The sequence below is a fragment of the Canis lupus genome, chromosome 1, assembly GCF_048164855.1.
Source record: "Canis lupus baileyi chromosome 1, mCanLup2.hap1, whole genome shotgun sequence".
NCBI lineage: Eukaryota > Metazoa > Chordata > Mammalia > Carnivora > Canidae > Canis > Canis lupus.
In genome coordinates, this window is record NC_132838.1 from 113,555,061 (window position 1) to 113,575,217 (window position 20,157).

At 51.8% G+C, this 20,157-nt stretch overlaps 1 protein-coding gene across 5 annotated transcripts; it reads left to right on the forward strand.

Moving 5' to 3' along the window:
* The first annotated feature begins 629 nt into the window (after positions 1 to 629).
* Positions 630 to 19,198, forward strand: COQ8B (coenzyme Q8B). 5 transcript variants are annotated; one of them, XM_072777253.1, is made up of 15 exons: positions 630 to 767; positions 1,186 to 1,290; positions 1,422 to 1,541; positions 1,687 to 1,753; positions 3,839 to 3,916; positions 7,550 to 7,672; positions 7,807 to 7,892; positions 9,135 to 9,275; positions 9,364 to 9,445; positions 10,177 to 10,270; positions 12,307 to 12,448; positions 12,575 to 12,682; positions 14,726 to 14,791; positions 17,867 to 17,953; positions 18,364 to 19,198. In XM_072777253.1, the coding sequence occupies exons 2-15, from the start codon at positions 1,189 to 1,191 to the stop codon at positions 18,643 to 18,645; spliced, it is 1,578 nt and encodes a 525-aa protein (XP_072633354.1). In that variant the 5' UTR covers positions 630 to 767; positions 1,186 to 1,188; the 3' UTR covers positions 18,646 to 19,198. The 5 variants fall into 5 exon arrangements, with proteins under 5 accessions (XP_072633354.1, XP_072633387.1, XP_072633364.1 ...); XM_072777263.1 differs by having other exon boundaries at positions 721 to 771; XM_072777270.1 differs by lacking the exon at positions 630 to 767 and adding an exon at positions 874 to 892.
* Positions 19,199 to 20,157: the final 959 nt, after the last annotated feature.

A 20,157-nucleotide genomic window follows, 5' to 3' on the forward strand; every position in this document is an offset into this window, starting at 1 on the left:
ATGGACTGGGAGCTGGTTTTCTGGGATGCCAGGGCTCCTGACTCAGCACTGGGAATCTTGGCTGAGCGTGTTCTGGGAAATGTCAGGCCTACAGGAAACAGAGGGCTCCCACTCACACTATCCCGCAGGTGGGCGGGGAGTGGAGAAAGAGCAGGGTGTATGAGAGAACAGGAGGCCAGTGTGCAAGGGGCTGAGCAAGAGGGAGTTTATATGGGGGGGGGGGGTTGAGAGTATGAGAGGGAGACAGTTGGCAAGCAAAGCAAAGGGTTTATATGTGCAAGAGAAGAAGCTGGGTGCCAGGGTGTGGGTGCCTGAAACAGCGGGTGGATGTGCAAAGTGGAGGGGCTCCCAGTGCAAGGGAAGCGTTTGCTGGGGAGATGTGGGTTCAAAGGAGAGGCGTCCAGTCCGCTGAGGGGGTCAAAATAAGAAAGCAGGCCGGCAAGATGTTCGTGCAGGGAAGAGATGCGGAGGTTGTATGGGGCGTTTGCAAAAAAGCGTGGGGGAAAGAAAGGTCTGCCACGCACGCGGCACTCAAGTGCGCGGAGGGGCATAAAAGGGCACGTGTGCGCCCCAACAATCCCAGCAGGCCCCAACGCCCCCGTAGGCCCCGCCCCCAGCCCCGCCCCCGACGCACAGCGGAGCGTGCTACGCGCCCGGGAGTGAGCTGCTGCTCCGCCATTGGCTAGCTGACCGGAGGGGGCGGGCGTGCAGACACTCCCGGAAGCGCTGGAGGCTCCCGCTAGTAGCGGACCCGGATCCCGGGAACAGTGGGTGCTTAGCAACGGGGGGAGGTGCCCAGTAACGGGCGAGGTGGGGGGGAGGAATTGTGGGTGCCTAGCAACAGAGAGGAAGGCGGTGCCTAGCAACGAGGGGGGCCCCGAGGAGTGGAGAGGTAGCCCCGGAGAATCTGTGGGTGTCTAGCAACGGGGGAGGACCCTAGCAACGGCGGGGAGTGGGACAAGGGGAAAGTGGGTTTTGGGAGGTGCGCAGGAAGAGCTATGGGTTCCTAGCAACCGGAGAGGAAACCAGGAGAAACTGGGGGAACTAGTAGCAGGAAAGGAAGTCTTTGGTGGGTGGGAATCTTAGAGTGGACGCGGAGGAATGTGAGGGCTTAGCGGAGACAAGGGCAAAGCAGGGAGGTCAGTGCCAACTCCTACTCGAGTAATCCCTCCCGTTCTCCCACAGGCGATGTGGCTGGAGGTGGGGGGCTTACTGAGGGGGACCTGTGGACAGCTGGGCCGGACTGTTGGTCTGCCTTGTGGGGCCCTGGGGCCTGGGCCCCACTGGTGGGTAAGAGGGGGAGCGGTCTCCTAGGGGAGGAGGCTGAGGGAGGTGTTAGGCCTTAAAGTGACGGGGAGGGGCCCCAAAGGGCCAGGGATCCTATGTCCTCCACTCCTTACCGATATCCACTTTTCTTGCAGGGGCCATATGGGGGTTCGCGGGCCCAAATGCTTCATAAGGATGGGCCTGGTAGAGGCCTGGGTGAGGAGGACATTCGCAGGATACGGGAGGCCCGGGTCAGGAAGACATCCCGGCCCCAGGTATCATTGGCTCCCACCCACCCCGCAGCACCCCGTCAAGGCAGCTGATCTCCCAAGCTTGGGGAAGGGTATCGGGGCAGGTTGCTTGGACTCCCTGGGCACTATGCTTACCTTTCCAGCCTCAGACCTTCTCCCCATTTCCCAGCTGAGCGACCGCTCTCGAGAACGCAAGGTGCCCGCTTCCCGTATCAGCCGCTTGGCCAACTTTGGGGGTAGGTGTGACTGTGGAAAATTGTGACCTAGATCAGAGGAGGCCACATTTACAGAATAAAGCAAGGGGGGAGAGGGTGAATCAGAGACAGGGGGAGTAGTGAGAGATGGAAAGAGAAGGAAAGCAGAGGCCTACAAAGCAAAGAGAAAGAGAGGAAGGAAACATTTATTGAGTGTTTGGCATGTACAAGGCCCCATGTATACTTGATATCTCTGCACTGAATTAATGAGTGTTAATTTCCACTCTATATATGAGGAAATGGAGGTGAAGGGAACCAGTTACTTGACCTTAAATTATGCAGCAGGATTATTCAAACTTCAGGTCACAGTCTGCATGAAATAGTTTAGTGGGTTGGAACCAGCATTAAAAAGAATAGAATGGTGGATGCCTGGGTGGCTGTTGGTTAAGCAACTTCGGCTCAGGTCATGATCTGAGGGACTCTGGGATTTTTTTTTTAATTTTTTTTTTTTTGTTAAGATTTTATTTATTTGACAGAGAAAGAGTATGCACAAGCAGGAGGGCAGCAGGCAGAGGGAGAGGGAGAAGCAGGCTCCCCACTGAGCATGGGGCCCAATGGATGCAGGACTCCATCCTAGGACCCTGGGATCATGACCTGAGCTGAAGGCAAACGCTTAACCAACTGAGCCACCCAGGCGCCCCTCAAATTAAAAAACTCTTAAAAAAAAAAAGAAGAAGAAGAAGAATGGAAAATATAGGTGCACATGTAAAGGAAATTCTTTTTTTTTTTTTTTTTAAGATTTCATTCATTTATTCATGAGAGACACAGAGACAGGGGCAGAGACATAGGCAGAGGGAGGAGTCTCCTCGCAGGGAGCCCGATTCGAGGCTCGATCCCTGGCCCTGGATCACACGCTGAGCTGAAGGCAGAGACTCAAGCATTGAGCCACCCAGGTGTCCCAAGTAAAGGACATTCTTATTTAATGGCATATGTCTTTAGTATGGATCATGGTTCAAATTTTAAATGTACTGGTTGACAGTATAAAGAGGGAGTTAAATGCACTGGTTAGAGTTTTGATACCAGACTGCTCAGGGTTCAAGGGATGATTCTGCGGCATTCTCACTTCGTGACTCTGGACACGTTACCTAACTTTTCTGAGCCTTAAGATTTCCTTTTCTGTGAGGATAAAATGAGTTAATGCATATAAGACCCCAGGAATGGATCCAAGCAATAGCAAGCGCTCAGAAAAGGCCAGCTACAATGATTTACAGAGATGGTGATGGTGAAAGAGGCAGAGAGGGGACCCCTGGGTGGCTCGGTTGTTGAACATCTGCCTTCAACTTAGGGCATGATCCCTGAGTCCTGGGATTGAGTCCTGCATCAGGCTCCTAGCAGGGAACCTGCTTCTCCCTCTGCCTATGTCTCTGCCTTTCTCTTTGTGTCTCTCATGAATAAATAAAATCTTAAAAAAAAAAGGCAGAGAAACTCAAGGTGTCTTTAGGGACAAGGAGAAAGAGGAGGCAGAGGAAAGCAAAGCCAGAGAGATAACATCAAAAGGAGGGACACAGAGAAGCCTGAACAGCTGTGCCAGGTGGAGGGAGGGGGAGGGGGAGAGACAGAAAAACCAACTTATATGAGGAGAGGTGGGCCTGAAGAAGATGAACTGTAGACAGAGAAATGGAAGTAATAGGAACACAGAGAGACCCAGGAGGGTCATTTCAGGGCCTACTTACCCTTGGCTGCATGCTAAAATCATCTGGGATGCTTAAAATACATACATGAATTCCAAGGCTCATCTCAGGTCACATTTAGGGAGAACTTCAGTGGAGGGGCCTGGGCCTCATATTGACCAAAGTCCCCCAGAGGACTCAGATGTGCAGCCAGGGGTGAGATCCGTCAGCCCGGGAGACAGACGTGGACAGAATGATGGAGAAAGAGGTAGCTGTACCTCCAAGGGAGCCCCAAGCAGAGAGAGAGTAAGAGACTGATAAGAGATAAGCAGAGAGTTGCCGACAGAGAGCTGGTGGTCAGGTTGCTTAGGGAGAAACTGAGAGCACACGGGGTCGGGGGACAAGGCCCAGGGGTGGGCAGGCAGGCACCCAGGCTCTTTCTTGTCTTACTCTGCAGGACTGGCTGTGGGCTTGGGGCTGGGAGTGCTGACTGAGGTGGCCAAGAAGTCCCTGCCAGGAGGACGTCTACCAGCAGGTGAGTGATCCACACTGCCTGGGTTCAGATCCTGGCCTTGCTGTGTGACCTGAGGCAAGTGACTTCATCTCTCTGAGCCCAGTTTTCTCCTGAAGAAAATGGCTGATAATGTACCCACCTCTCTGGGTGCCTGGGTGGCACAGTAGTTGAGCGTCTGCCTTTGGCTGAGGGCGTGATCCTGGGGTCCTGGGATTGAGTTCCGCATCGAGGTCCCCACGGGAGCTTGCTTCTCCCTCTGCCTGTCTCTGTCTCTGTCTCTCTCTCTCTTTATTTCTCATGAATAAATAAAATCTTAAAAAAAAAAAAAGTACCCACTTCTCAGTGTCTTCATGAAGCTGCCAGCAGGGTCATGATGGGCAGAAGCCTATAGTGTGAGAAAAACAATTAGAGTTTGAGTTCCTACAAGTTTTTACAAAAGAAAAAATTAAATTAAAAGGTGGGTTTAAGTGGAGGATTAGGCTTTAGGTAAAGCCAAACTGGGTCTATACCCAGCTCCAGCTCTGCCACTTCTGTGCTGTGTGACCCAGGGCCAGGTACTGGACCTCTCTGAATGTCTTTCTTCCTCACCTTGAAAATTGAGGCACTGGTAGTTCTTCCTTCTGGGCTAATTGTGGGGATTCAGCCAGAGAATCCACAGAGACACTTGGAACTCTGCCTGGCATAGAGTGAGCCCTAGCTAGATAAAGAGCTAATAAAAATTTTTTTAAAGATTTTATTTATTTATTTGAGAGAGAGTGCAAGTAAGAGAGAGCACAAACAGGGGGGAGGGGCAAAGGGAGAAGCAGGCAGGGAGCAGGGATGAGCAGGGAGCCTGATGCAGGACTCAATCCCAAACCCCAGGATCATGAGCTGAGCAGAGGCTTAACCAACTGAACGACCCAGGCACCCCAAAGAGCTCAATAAATATTTTATCAAATAAATAAAAGCTTAATAAATGCTATATTGAATAAGCATATAATTTGTATACGGAGCTATACACATATCCTAAACGTATAGCTTGGTCCATTTTCACAAAGTAGATACATCTGTGTACCCCGATCAAGAAACCCTAAGACAGGGACGCCTGGGTGGCTTAGCAGTTGAGCATCTGCCTTTGGCTCAGGGCGTGATCCCAGGATCCGGGATCGAGTCCTGCATCAGGCTCCCTGTGAGGAGCCTGCTTCTCCTTCTATCTATATCTCTGCTTCTCTCTGTGTGTCTCTCAGGAATAAATAAATAAAATCTTGGGACTCCTGGGTGGCTCAGTGGTTGAGCGTCTGCCTTTGGCTCAGGGCATGATCCCGGAGTCCTGGGATCGAGTCCCGCATCCGGCTCTTTGCATGGAGCCTGCTTCTCTTCCCTCTTCCTATGTCTCTGCCTCTCTCTCTGTCTCTCATGAATAAATAAATTAAATCTTAAAAAAAAAAAAAAAAAGAAACCTTAAGACAGCAGTTCTCAAACTTTTCAGTCTCCGGATCCCTGCACACCCTTACAACTTAGGAATGGATAAACAAAATATGTTATATTCACCTGATGGGATATTATCCATCTATAAAAGGGAATGAAGTACTGATCCATGCTACAGTGTGGATGAATCTTGAAAACTATCCTAAGTGAAAGAAGCCATACGCAGCAAGTCACATATTGTATGATTCCATTCATATGAATGTCCAGAATAAGTAAATGCATAGATACCACAGATCAGTAATTTCTGGGGCCTCGGGTTGAGGTGGTTGGGAGAAATGGGGGATGACTGCTAATAGGTATGGGGTTTCTTTTTGGGCTGTGAAAATGTTCCAAAATTGCTTGTGGTGATAGTTGTACAACTTGAATTATTTACCTTAAATGGGTGAGTTACACGATTTGTGAATTCTATCTCAATAAAAAATAGAATAAGGACCCCAAAGAACCTGTTTATGGACTATATTTTGTGGTTATATTTATGGATATTTACTGCATTAGAGATTAAAATAGAATATTTTTATTTTATTTTTATTTTATTTTTATTTTTATTTTATTATTTTTTTAAATTAATTTATTTATTTATGATAGTCACACAGAGAGAGAGAGAGAGAGAGGCATAGACACAGGCAGAGGGAGAAGCAGGCTCCATGCACCGGGAGCCCGACGTGGGATTCGATCCCGGGTCTCCAGGATCGTGCTCTGGGCCAAAGGCAGGCGCCAAACCGCTGCGCCACCCAGGGATCCCTTATTTTTATTTTTTAAAGATTTTATTTATTTATTCATGATAGACATATATAGAGAGAGAGGTAGAGACACAGGCAGAGGGAGAAGCAGGCTCCATGCAGGGAACCCGACGTGGAACTTGATCCCAGGTCTCTAGGATTGGGCCCTGGGCCAAAGGCAGACGCTAAACCGCTGAGCCACCAGGGATCCCAAATAGAATATTTTTAATGTTTCAAGATGTTATTTAAATTCAGTTAGTTAACATATACTGTAATGTATTAATTTCAGTAGAAACAAATTTCTATTTTTTATTTTTTTAAAGATTTTATTTATCTTATTTATTTTACTTTTTAATTTATTTATTCATGAGAGACACAGAATGAGAGAAGCAGAGACACAGGCAGAGGGAGAAGAAGCAGGCTCCATACAGGGAGCCTGATGCAGGACTCGATTCTGGGACTCCAGGATCAAGCCCTGGTCCAAAGGCAGGTGCTAAACTGCTGAGCCACCCAGGGATCCCTATTTATTTATTTATTCATGAGACACACAGAGAGAGGCAGGCTCCCTGCAGGGAACTGGACTAGACCAGAATCACCCTGAGCCAAAGGCAGACGCTCAATGGCTGAGCCACCCAGGCATCCCGAAAACAAATTTTTAAAACACAAGGATATACACACAGGTGATTCCATCAGCCATCAAAGCAATGGCATCATCAGAGGTCATGGAGTTTCTGGAAAACTCCACTAGACATTTATGGGAGAATGAGAGTAAAAAGGGGGCAAATAACATTAATATTATCATGAAAATAATTTTGATCTCACAGAGCCTCCTGAAGGGTCTCAAGGGACCCTCAGTGTTCCCAGAACCACAGTTTGAGAAAGACTGGCCTCATTCTCCAGAAGCTCTGATCTGCCCTGTTTTGGCTACTCATCCCACCAAGGGAAACCATTATCTTGGCTTCAGACCCCCAAGATCAGTTTTGACTGTTTTTCCCCCTTACACCAATGTAACCAGACAGCATAGTCTCATGCATGTCTGGCTGCTTTTGCTCAACATTCTGTTTGAGGGATGCCTCCATGTTGCTGTGCATGGATGTAGGTTGTTCAGTCAATGCTGTAGGAGTCACTGTCTATCATCCCTTTGTTCATTCTCTTGACAGTCATTTGGGTTATTTCCATTTGGGGATAGTTATGAATAGTGCTGCTGTGAACCGTCTTGGAATAACTGTCAGTGGACACCCATATGCCATATATACCTAGGAGAGAAATTACATTGGCTGTAGGTGTGTGCCTTCTGGAAGCTTCCCAAAGGGCTTGTGCCATGACTCTCATCGGCAATATGGGTATTAGGCTGCTCTACATCCTTGTCAACACTTAGTATTGTCTGTTTCATCTTAGCCATTATGCAGTGGTGCTATCATGATTTTTTGTGTGATCATAATACTTATGATTATTCTCTCCACCCCAGAGAGCAGCTCCCGGCCAGGCTCCAGCCCTTTCCTGTCAGAGGCCAATGCCGAGCGGATTGTGCAGACCTTGTGTACAGTTCGGGGGGCCGCCCTCAAAGTTGGCCAAATGCTCAGCATCCAGGGTACAGCATGACCCTCAACTCCTGACCCTCGACCTTACTTCTTCCCCACCCCACCCACCCACCCACAGATACTCCCACAGGGACCCCACCTCGCCTCCTCCCTCACTACTTCCCTTGTCCCCCTGTCTCCCAAGACAACAGCTTCATCAGCCCTCAGCTACAACGCATCTTTGAGCGGGTCCGCCAGAGCGCCGACTTCATGCCCCGCTGGCAGATGCTGGTGAGTGCCTGGCCAAGGAAGACTGGTGAGGGAGGCGTGCTCCACCTGCCTGATCCCCCTGTCTGACTCTGAGCCTCAGTTTTCCCATCTGTAAAATGGGGATCACTAAGGCACATATTTCAGAGGATTGTTGAGAGGATTACATGAGAGAATGGTGCACAGTGCTAAGTCCAGCTCCTGGCAGGCTCTGGGCCCTGTCATGGCTACTAAAGAGGCAGGGAAGTACAATGGATAGGGGCCAGACTTTATCAGTTCAAATCCTAGCTCTGCCAGGTACTGCCTGTGTGATCTCAGACCTCTCTGTGCCTCAGTTACCTCACCTGTGAAATGGCCATGGTGATAGTAACACCCACATCATAGGATTGCATAAATTAGTGTATGTAAAGCACTTAGAAAGGGCCCCTGACACACCATGAGTGACATGCAAGTTCTTGATATTATTAGTACTAGTTGGGTTTTTTTTTGTTTTTGTTTTTTAAGATTTATTTACTTGAGAAAGAGAGCGTGCATGTGAGCGTGGGGAGTGGGGCAGGACCAGAGGAGAGAAAATCTCAAGCATACTCCATGCTAAGCATGGAGCCTGATAAGGGGCTCCATCTTAGGACCCCGAGATCATGACCTGAGCTGAAATCAAGAGTCAGACACCCAACTGACTGAGCCACCCTGGCACCTCAGTACTAGTTTTTTAATTAAAGGAGACTGTATATGGAAATAGGTTGGCACAGCACCTGGCAATTAGTAACTTCTAATTACTAGGTAAGGGTGTGGAATCCGGATCCAGCTGCCTGCCTGCCTACCTTCCTTCTGATCTCTGCTCTGCTCACTTGCCATGTGTCCCTGGGTCATTAGTGCCTCTCTCCAAGCCACTCTGGACAGGTCCCGGCCCACAGGAAGCCCTCTGTACATTTTAGTTCTTCTTTATCACATTCACTTCGAGTTGATAATATAATCTAGGAGTATAACAAAGGATTATATCAGTCTCAAATATACATAATAGCAATCCCCACAATAGCCCACATCGCCTTGGGAGTACAGGCTTAGGCCAGGCCTCCCAATCCACTGGCGCCTGGCTTGTCGCCTTGGCCAAGAAACTTCTGGCAGAGCCTCAGTCTCCTCATCTGTAAAGTTGAATAGTAGCCAGGAGCTTAGCCCAGAGCTCAGCATGTGATGAAGCACTCAGCACAGGTAGTGAACTCAGCTGCCCGTAATTCCAGTAATGATCATTTCAACCACTGTCCCCAGAAAGTTCTCGAAGAGGAGCTCGGCAGGGACTGGCGGGCCAAGGTGGCCTCTTTGGAGGAGGTGCCCTTTGCTGCTGCCTCGATCGGGCAGGTGCACCAGGGCACGCTGAGGGATGGGACGGAGGTGGCCGTGAAGATCCAGGTGAGCGGGGAGGCAGGGCAGGGGTAGGAGTGGGCACCCTGCTATCCCAGCCAAGTGACTTGTACCCCCTGTCCCTTCCTGCTCGTAGTACCCAGGTGTGGCCCAGAGCATCCAGAGTGATATCCAGAACCTGCTGGCAGTGCTCAGGATGAGCGTGGCCCTGCCAGAGGGTGAGGTGCCGGTCTACCCTTGGCTGTGGGAGGGATGCCCCAAAAGGAGAAAGTGGGGCTGGATGGAGGGAGAGAGGCCAGCTCGGGGTGGGGAATGCCCATATGTATGAGTGTGGGCGAGTGTGTAAGTCCATGAGTCTGAGACAGAAAGCAGGGGTGCTATGGCAGGGAGAGCCCAGAGTTTGAATGGGTCAGAAAAAGACAAACTTAGAGATCTAACAGTCCCAGGGACAGAAGCCCACCCTGAAGTTCAGAAACAGACACACAGGGTGCTCAGAGAGGGATTGGAGGTCTGGAAAAGAGCCACAGAAGCAGGAGGTGGGGGTAAGCGGGACCCCGTGTGTGTGTGTGTGTGTGTGTGTGTGTGTGTGCACGTGTGTGTGCATGTGTTAGGTCTGGAAGTAAGATTTTGAGGCCGTGAGAACAGTGTGAGAGATGGTGTGTGTGACCATGAATGAGATGCCTGGGGACTGGCATGTGTGCCTGAGAAGGAGACCCCCGGAGAGAGACTTCCGGAGAGGCTGTAGCTATATGAAGGACAGAGGGGAGGTGCGTTTGGATGGACAATGTAGTAAAAGACCTACAAAAGAGCAGAGGTGTGAGGACCTGTGACAGACAGACAGGGAGAGACCTGATTAGCAAGAGAAGACATCGCTGAGTGGAAGCCTGGGGGGTGGCTGTCCTATGGGGACAGGCTTGGCCTCCCCTGGCTGATGCAGCTGCCCCCTCAGGCCTGTTTGCTGAGCAGAGCCTGCAGGCCTTACAGCAGGAGCTGGCTTGGGAGTGTGACTACCGTCGTGAGGCAGCTTGTGCCCAGAACTTCAGGTGAGCTGAGCCCTCTGCAGGCTCCCCCAGGATCCCTTGCGTCGCTCCCAGGAGGAAGGGGAAGTTGAAGGCCTGGCAGCTGAAGGCCTGGGCTGGGGCTGGCAAACTTTTTCTCTTCATTTGCTCATCCATCCCTCTGTTTACTCCTGACGTGAGTTATCTTCCGTGTCCTCCGTGAGCTTGGGCCCATCACTTCCTCTCTGTCAGTTTTCTCATATGTTAAATGGGATGCACAACCACCATGGTCTGGTGGGGGAGATGGATTTGTCAGCAGGTACTTAATTATGCAGTGAGGTACCCCCACTGTTGGATGGACAAAGCATAAGCAGCGTGACAGTGTCATGAGGGGGAAAGAACGGGGCTCCAGGTCATCCCTTATACACTGGGCAGGAGGAGACATTGAGATAAGCATTTTGGAGAACAGTCTGGCCTCATCAAGGCCCAGTATTCACATAAAACCTCATAACCGCCCTCCTTGCAAACAAATGTTCTAGGGACACTTAGGCTGGTATATACATCAGCCTTTTCCAGAATGCTCGGAGCAGCAATCACCCCAAACTGGACACAACCCAAATCTATCAAATTCATCCAGCAACATAGATAAATAAATTACCGTATATTCACAGCAGACTATGATACAGCAGCGAAAATGCAGGACTCAGCTATAGAGAACAATGTGTTTGTATCTTAGAAGCATCGTGACATGCAGCAGTTAATTACACCCAGTGAGACCCTCCACAGCATGGCCCACGGGTGTACGGACCCAAGGTCTGTAGATGCAGAATGAGAGAAGGGGCAGTAGAAAGCAGTGGTTCAGGGCATGAGCCCTGGACTCAGATGTGGGATCCAGTCCCAGGTCAGCCCTCAGTTGGCTGGGTGGCCTGAATCTTCACTCGGGAGAGCATCCTTCTTATATGGGAGTGAGGGAAAAAAGGGGATTGTGTCGATTAAATGCTTGGCACAGAGCCTGGCCCAGGCGGAGCGGTTCAAATATCAGAGATTTTATAAACAAGGACAAAAATATACGCCCCCAAGTGGGACCCTGAAGGGTATGAAGTGGGCTGGGCCAGGGCACTCCTGTGTGGGGTATGGAAGCCCCTTCCAGGATTTCCCAGTGCCCTTAGAATAAAACTCCTATCGTTCCCCAGGCCCTGCACATCTCCCTGCCCCCTGGCCCCCCCAGCCATCCCACAGCTCCCAACCATGGGTCTTGCTCATATTCTTTGCCTCCCAAATCTCATATTGACACACTTCACTCAATCTATTATTGGTCCATTTGTATATTTGTTAGAATATGGTCTCTGTGTCTAGGGGATGCAGGCCCAGAGCTCATCCACTGCTCTGTCACCCAGCATCATCTAGCACAGAGATAGACACCAAGGAATCAGTATTTTTTTTAAAGATTTTATTTATTTATTAATGAGACACACACACACAGAGGCAGAGACACAGACACAGGCAGAGGGAGAAGCAGGCCCCATGCAGGGAGCCCGATGCGGGACTCGATCTCGGGTCTCCAGGATCCGGCCCTGGGTTGAAGGCGGTGCTAAACACTGAGCCACCCGGGCTGCCCCCAAGGAGTCAGTATTAACAGTGTTCAGAGTAATGACGCCAAGGAGTAGCCAAGGAGTATCACTATGGACTTGGAGATTTGTATATCGGCCACTCTTTTTTTGGATGGATTACATAATTAATTGATGAAAAAGTAATGCTCATCAGGCTTAATACATTGAGCTCTATCCTGGGGGCAACCGGAAGTCATAGAAATGTTTCCGGTAGGGAAGTGGTAACTGGGGCTCCAGTAGCACCCACCTTAGGGGTGGGCACAGAGTAGGTTCTAAGGAGATATTTGATGAATGATTGAAATGTCTGAATTAATGTCAGTCTGGCTAGATATTGACCATCGCTTGGGACAGACATGCACAAGGAGGGAAGGCAAGACCTAGACTTTTCAGAGTACTTCTCAAAGGAAGAGGAGGAGGCCTTGAGTGGGCCACTGAGGCCTGACGCATGAAGTCCCACCCCTTTTGCCCCAGGCAGTTGTTGGCAAATGACCCCTTCTTCCGGGTGCCTGCTGTGATTAAGGAGCTGTGCACAACGCGGGTGCTGGGCATGGAGCTGGCTGGAGGGGTCCCCCTGGACCAGTGCCAAGGCTTGAGCCAGGACATCCGGAACCAGGTATGGGGTCTCAGGATGGGAGGGCAGGTCTAGTAGGGTGGATAGACCCACAGTCCCTCTCCAAGCCAGAGAGAGCTCTATAGGGGCAGATGACTCTGAGATGTCTGTTACTCCTCCCCACTCCAGATCTGCTTCCAGCTCCTGAGGCTGTGTCTGCGGGAGCTGTTTGAGTTCCGATTCATGCAGACAGACCCCAACTGGGCCAACTTCCTGTATGATGCCTCCAGCCACCAGGTTGGTTCCTTGTGATGTGTATCGTGGTACATAGGATGCTTTAACAGATAAGTTCCCCATAATTCAGTAGTTCAACACAGTAGTAGTTATAACCCACATAACAGGCTAGAGTGGCTGTCCTCTACATGTGACTCAGGGACCCAGGATCCTTCCCTTCTGTGATTGCATCATCCCCTAGGTCTTGCACGGTTCTTCTTCCAGTGAAAGGGGGAAGAGAGGTCAAGAGGGTAGCACCCTGTCTAATTGCTTTGGCTAGAAGTGACACATCATTCTGTACTGTTTCATTGATAAGAACTGGTCACAAGGCCTGTCTAGATGCAAGGGATGCTGGAAAATGGAATCTGCTGGGAAATGGGTACCCTAGCGGCACAATTTTTGGAAGGCAGTTAGTCATCACTGCCGCACTCTGCATTGATTTAACACACCAAGCATCTGCTGCCCCTTGACAGTAATGCCAGGACAACCCTGATCCTCACCTTCTCAGAGTTCCCAGTCCAGGAGAGGGACCCATGACCAGATGGTGATGACCAAGTAGTTATAGTACCATGGCGGGCAAGCATAGGCCAGAGTGGGCAGTGATGGGGAGGGGGGACATAGGCAGGCTGTGGGGACCCAGGAAACATGCCTGACTCAGCACAGGATAGGTGAAGTCAAGGAAGACTTCTGGAAGAAAGTGCCATTAAAGTTGAAACCAGAAAGATGAGAAGGGGTCAGCTACCTGAAGAGCAGGGAAGAATGTCCCCGGCAGAGGGCACAGGGTGGCCAAAGGCCTGGGGTAAGAAAGACTCAGTGAGCCTGGCTGCCAGGTGGCTCTCCAAAGAGGTCTATACCCATTCCGTCCCCAGAAGAATCTTTTGAAAACACAAATCTGGCCAAGCTGTCCCTTCCACAGCTCCCCATGCACCTCAGGAGCAGGTCTGAGTCCTCTGCTGAGCGCAATGTGGTCTCACTGAGTCTCCAGCCTCAGCCTCTTGCCACCCCCTCCGTGCCAAGTACATAGATAGCCTGTGTCCCTGCTGGGCTCACATCACTAGGAAGTATTTTTCTAACTCAGGGTGAGGGGGGTGATTATAGGAGTCCTGACATCAATTTATTGGGTCTCAATGGCATTTTTTGTTTTAAAGCCATAAAATAGAAGATATCAGTGTGTCACAGATGGGAGAGATCCACATTATTTCGGGACGCTTTTGTTTGACCTTATATTTGTGTGTGGCTGGGCACTGGCACCCAGTTCAATCTGTATTTCTTACTGCGGTTTGTGATCAATAGTGTGAACTCCACTGCCCTAGAGAAACTCTTAAACACCTGCCCATTGGGTACTGTTTTAAATAGCAAACAACCAGTGTCCATCGGCCAGATAAACACACTGTGGTGTATTCACACGATGAAGTCCTTACACAGCAGTGAAAACATGAATGAGCGAGGGCTGCGCAGAGCAATGGGAATTAATTGCAAAACCATGTCAAGCACAAAAGACAAGCCATAGGATAACATAAATATCATTTATGTGAAGTTTTAAAACACACAGAGTATTACTATTTGTTGTTCCCAGGTGCACACGTATGTAGAAAATGTAGAAATGCACACATGGGAATTTCGGGAAATAATACCTGAGTATTGACAATCTCAGGAGAGTGATGACCCTGGAAGAGAGGATGGGGACATTGGGGAGGTCGGATCAGGCCGGGGTCTGCGGGAGGCTCCACTCGGATTGGTCATATTTAAAATTAAGCTGGGTGGTGGGATTTGTGAGTGTTCGTTTTACTTTTCCACATATTTTTTATTATCCTTTAGATGTTTTCTATGCCTAGAACATGCTATTATAAAAATAATTAGGGCCAAACATATAAAAGTCAGGTCCCTTTAGTTTCATGTGGGGGTGGATGGGAAGTGTGGAGACCGGAAGCCAGGAACCCAGGCAGGCAGCCAGGCAGGGACTCTGTCAAGAGGGGTAGGGTGTAGGGATGGACCGGGCATCCTCACCTCAGACAGTGGGGACTGTTGGTGGACTACCAGCATCCCTTTCACCATCCTTCGTCCCAGGTGACCCTGTTGGACTTTGGTGCAAGCCGGGAATTTGGGACCGAATTCACAGACCATTACATCGAGGTGAGTCCTTCCAACCCTGGGGTTTTTGAAGGGCCTCAACCCTGATACTGAGGTGAGGGTGAGAAGGGGAAATATAGTATCTGGAAGCAAGAGATCATAAATAATAGTAATAGTAATAGCTAATAAATGCAAAGCTCTCGGGACACCTGGGTAGCTCAGCGGTTGAGCATCTGCCTTTGGCTCAGGAGGTGATCCCGGGATTCCGGGATGGAGTCCCACATCAGGCTCCTGCATGGAGCCTGCTTCTCTTCCCTCTGCCTGTGTCTCTGCCTCTCTCTCTGTGTCTCTCATGAATAAATAAATAAAATCTTTAAAAAAAAATTAAAAAACAAAAGCTCTCAATATGATGTCAGGTACTCCTCTAGGTGCTATCCATGTGGTAACTGAGCTAAACTATAGAGCAACTCTGTGGGGCCAGGACCATTTTTAAGCATTTAAATTTATTTATTTATTTATTTATTTATTTATTTATTTATTTATTCATTCATTCATTCATTCATTCATTTATTTATTTATTTATTTATTTATTTATTTGAGAGAGACACGAGTGGAAGGGAAGGAGGGGCAGAGGGAGAAGCAGACTCCCCACTGAGCAGGGAGCCCGACTTGGGGCCCAATCCCAGGACCCCGAGATCATGACCTGAGCTGAAGGCAGATGCTTCACCAACTGAGCCACCCAGGTGCCCCAGGTTAGGAACATCTTTGGTGCCATTTTACAGATGAAGTTACTGGAGCTCAGATAAGTTCAGTCATTTGCCCTAGGTCACAGCAGACCTAGGATCCAGACTCAGGGAGCTTAGGTCCAGAAGCCATGCTCCCAAACTCTCACGGGGCCCTGATGGCCCAGAGTGGCCATCCTGCCACCTCCCCACACCCCAGGCTGCCCTGGGCCTTGGTGTTTGGCCTTACACTCACATACCTCCCTGGCCAACTGCTCCCTGGGGGGCAGCTCTCCCCTCAGGAACGTCTGTTACCCATCCTTCCCACCCACCTGCCTAAGGCATCGCATTAATTTATTGAGTCTGGCTATTTGACCTGGGTCTTCTACTCATTTACTCATCACTTCCAGAATTCTCTGACACCCCTCTGTGCCCAGCCCTGTTCTGGGCAGTACCAACCCAGTGAGCAACGCAACCCAGTCTCTGCCTTTACAGATCTTACAGACCAGGACGGGGATAGACTGTAAGGACCCAGAGTGGTCAGGGCTGGATCAGGGAAGCACAGCAGACTGTGGAAGCCCAGAGGTGGAGCCTGAGCCAGCCTAGGGGGTCAGGGAGAGCTTCCTAGAGGAAGAGGTATAGTTGAGACCCAAGGGATGAGGAGACCAATTAGGAAGAGGCAAGGTGGGTATTCCAGACTGATAAACATACAAAGGCCAAGAAGAGAAAAGGGATAGTCCCAGTAGGGCAGCGCTTCTCAAACTTTAGTGTCTATGAGACACCTACCACCCCCACTACCGGCATGGTCCTACTAAATGTGGTCTGGAATCCGGCATAAGATGCTGCGTTTCTAACACACTCCAAGGTGATGCCAAAGCTACTGGTACAGGGACCACACTGAGTAGTCGGTCCTAGAGGACCAAAAGGAAATTCATTTCTGACTGGGCCAGCAGGTGAGGGTTGGGGCAGGACCCAGCAGCCAAATCACTCTGAGTCTGAAAAGCCATGCTTTGTGCTTTGTACTTTCTCCAGGTGCTGTGAAGACCCACGGGTGGGACAGAGAGTTAGACAACTCTCAGGATAGCAAGTAGCCTTTGAGACTGGGGGCTGGGAGCCCAGAGAAGAGAAGAGAAGACAAAGCTCAGGGCTCTGACTTGGGGACTGGGGGATGGTGGGACCACCCCTGACATAGAGACAGGAAAGAGGAGCTGGCAGCCCCTCTACCCACACACACACATCCGCACAGGCTCCTTGGGCCCTCCCTCCAGGCCACTTGAGGCACAAAGCCAGGGCCCCAGTCTCTGGGTAGCTGGAGCATTTTGTGTGTCCCTCCCTCCCCAGGCCTATTTGGCATGGCTGTCCTCTGGGCTCCCCAGCCTTTTCCAGTTTAAAAAAGCCCCATCACACCAGTCCCTGAGGACCGCAGGCCTGACAGATGGCCAGACAGGCTCGGGCAGGGGGAGCCGAGACAGACTAGAACTGCCAGATTGAATCCCGTATTCCCCTTCCTCCGAAGAAAGTGGTTAAGGTTTTCACTTCTCGTTTGCCATTCCCCACTCACTCAGCCTTTTTACTTTCCTGTGAAGCAGGGATCTTCCCATCCATCTCCTAATAATGGTAGCTCATCATGGTTATGGCTCTCCCTACATGCAGGCAGATAGCTCCTCCTGCCTCCCTACAGCCATCCAAAAGCAAGAGACTCTCACCACCCCTGCTTCACAGATAAGCAAAGAGGCGGCTCAAGGCAAAGCACCTTACCCAGAATCTCTCAGCCCGCAAGTGGCAGAGCTGGGACAGAGCCCCAGGAGGCTGCCTCTGATTCTATCTGCCCTCAACCTGATTCCTGCTCTCACTAAATGCACCCGTGGTTGGAGAGGGGCGTCGCTCCACAGCTGATTTGCCAAACAGGTTCACCAAGGGTCTCCTGAATGCCAGACCCTGTGCCACAAGTCCAGCTGGGACTAAAGCCAGTGGGGATCCCTGCTGTCTTGGGGCTCCAAGCCCAGTGTAGGAGACAGATGTCCACCAGGCATTTACAGAGATGCACAGTGGCAACCTCAGATGCAGTTCCGGGCCAGGGTCACATCCTTGTACAGTTGAGTGTTTGGACCACCCACAAATAGCACTTGACATTTATTTTCCTCTGGCTGTTTCACTGTGCTGGTTTCTAGGCAGGCTCTACATTCTAGGCCAGGTGGGCAGAACCCCAGACCACCCTCTTACCTCCCCTCCATACCCCAGGCTCTGGAACAGTCCTGAGGGAGATATAGACAGGGGCAAGGTGGGGAGGGAGAGGCTTTTAGGGGAGAGGGCCTAAGTAGAAGAGAATGTAGCAAGGGCCAGGCCAGTTTTCAAGACCCCTCCTTGAACCCTACTCCCTTAGCCTTTGACCTCTGTCAAACACCCATTTCCCCAGGTGGTGATGGCAGCAGCCAATGGAGACAGAGACCGGGTCCTGAAGAAATCCCGAGACCTTAAATTCCTCACAGGCTTTGAAACCAAGGTTGGAAACACTGCAGGGCTTGGCGGGGCTGCTTATTTTTACTGGGGGGCTCCGAGGACTGGGGAGGAGTGGAGACTGCTTGGCTACTGAGAGACCCTGGGGAAATGGGCCCCATTTATCTACTCTAGAGGGAGGGAGTGGGGGACTCCTAGTGGGTACTGGGGGTGGGGAAGTGGAGGCTGTTAGTTCTAGAGAGAGGGTTATTTGTCCACTGGAGGCTCTGAAAGGAAATAAAGGGACATTTTGGGGAGGTCTAGGGGCTCTGAAGAAAGTGGAGGTTGCTTATTACTCCTCAGGGAGCAGGGGGCTTGTGTTTATACTTGAGAGTATGAGAGAAACGACGGTCCCTCTGGGTTAAGTGGAGGGCTGTACCTCCATACCGCGTGCCTCTTGCTCTGTCCTGTCCATAGGCATTCTCGGATGCCCACGTGGAGGCAGTGATGATCCTGGGGGAGCCCTTTGCCACCCAGGGCCCCTATGACTTTGGGGCAGGTGACACTGCCCGCCGAGTGCAGGGCCTCATCCCCGTGCTGCTGCAGCATCGGCTGCGCCCACCACCGGAGGAGACCTATGCCCTGCACCGCAAGCTGGCAGGGGCTTTCCTGGCCTGTGCCCGCCTCCGTGCCCACATCGCCTGCCGGGACCTCTTCCAGGACACCTACCACCACTACTGGGCCAGTCGCCAGGCATAGCCACTGCCTGCAGCCTCCGGACCAAAAGAGACATCTGATCAGACCCCTTAGACCACCTCCATCCCCGGATTCCGGCCCCAAAGCCGGCCATCCCCTGCTGGGATGCCTTCTTTCCATTCTCCTGCAGGTCGGGGACCACACACTTGGGCTTCCCAGTCTTGCCCTAGCTCCCTTCCTGGGGGCTGGGGAACCCTCAGGCTAGGGAACTCCCATATCTTGCTCTTCACACTCCAAAGTGGGCATCCAGGAACTCTGCGCCAGGGATTAACTTATTTTTGCCAACATGAAGAGCCTTAGGTCCCCTGCCCGCTGATGTGCAGATCCAGACTCATCTAGATGTAGGCCCCTCACCTCTGCCTCAGGTCTCCCAGGGATCTGGCCAATGAAAGGGGAGGGACGGTGGTTGGTGGAGGCAGCCCTCACCTTTGCTGCCCTCAGCCCTCCGCCAGCTGCGTTCTCGCAGTTCTCCGTGGCTCCATCCCTTCTGTGTGTCGGGGAGGGGGTAGGGAGGGTGCTTGAAACTTCAGACGGAATAAAAGCGGCCCTCCCCTTCCCGGCTCTTTTCTCTGCGCTGGTGGGGGTGGGGGGTGGGGGGAGGAGCTCTCAGCCTGCCTCCAGGTGCAGATGGCCAGCCCCCTCCCATCCTCTGGTCTGAAAGCCCCAGCCCAGCCTGGGCCATCTGTTGCCGGGAACCTCCTTCTACCCTTTCCCTCCCACCCTCCCGCCCCTCCCGCACGTGCTGACCACCTGCTCGGAGGGCCGTGGCTGTGGCAGCTGAGAAGGCCTGCCCACCCCCCCCCCCAGGCTCCGCGCTCCCTCCCCTCGGCTCCCAGCAACCTCGCCTTTGCTAATGGGCCGTAATGCCCCTGCCAGCTGCTTTGCCAAACCCACAGGACTGAGTGGGAGCGGGGGTGCGGTGGCGGCCAGAACCGCGCCCCGGTCCCAGCCTGGTGCTCCCGCCCCCAAAGCCGAAACGCTCGCGCGCTAGGACGCCGGGGTCTCCTCGTTCCCCCTCCCCTTCCTTGCAAAAAGTGCCTCGTCACCGCTTCTGCCCGCCCCCGCTGGGCTGGGAGAAATCGTGGGGTTAGCTGGAAGATTTGGGTATGTGGGGCGGCAAAGAGCTTCCCGAAGCAACTCTTTCACGGACGTGGAACAGAAGGGGACCTGGGGTCAAGGGTCACCGAGGGGAAGAGAGCCCACGCCTGGATGGGCCTGGGGGAAGGTCTCGGCGAGGCTCACATGCTGGCTCAGCCCGGGACTGGCCAATGGGCGTGGCGGGGCGGTGGCCGCACCAGGGAGGGCGGGGCCGAATCTGCGTGTGGGCGGGGCCTGCGGCCCAGGGGGTGGGGCCTGGGCCGGCCGGGCGCCGGGCCGGGGCGGGGCCTTCTTGCAGATCCCGCAGGCGGCGGGCCAATGGGCGGGGCTGGGGCGGGGAGCCGAGGCGGGAGGGGCGCTCCCCCGCCCCCGGAACGGAATCCTCCGGGGAGCGGAGCAGGCTCGCGCGCGTGCATC

Bases quoted from the DNA above. Each gene is read 5' to 3' on its own strand.
- COQ8B (XM_072777253.1), top strand. From the start codon at position 1,189: ATGTGGCTGGAGGTGGGGGGCTTACTGAGGGGGACCTGTGGACAGCTG. The intron at 1,542-1,686 runs GTATCATTGGCT...CCCATTTCCCAG, and splicing joins GGAAGACATCCCGGCCCCAG to CTGAGCGACCGCTCTCGAGA. The intron at 10,271-12,306 runs GTGAGCTGAGCC...CTTTTGCCCCAG, and splicing joins GCTTGTGCCCAGAACTTCAG to GCAGTTGTTGGCAAATGACC.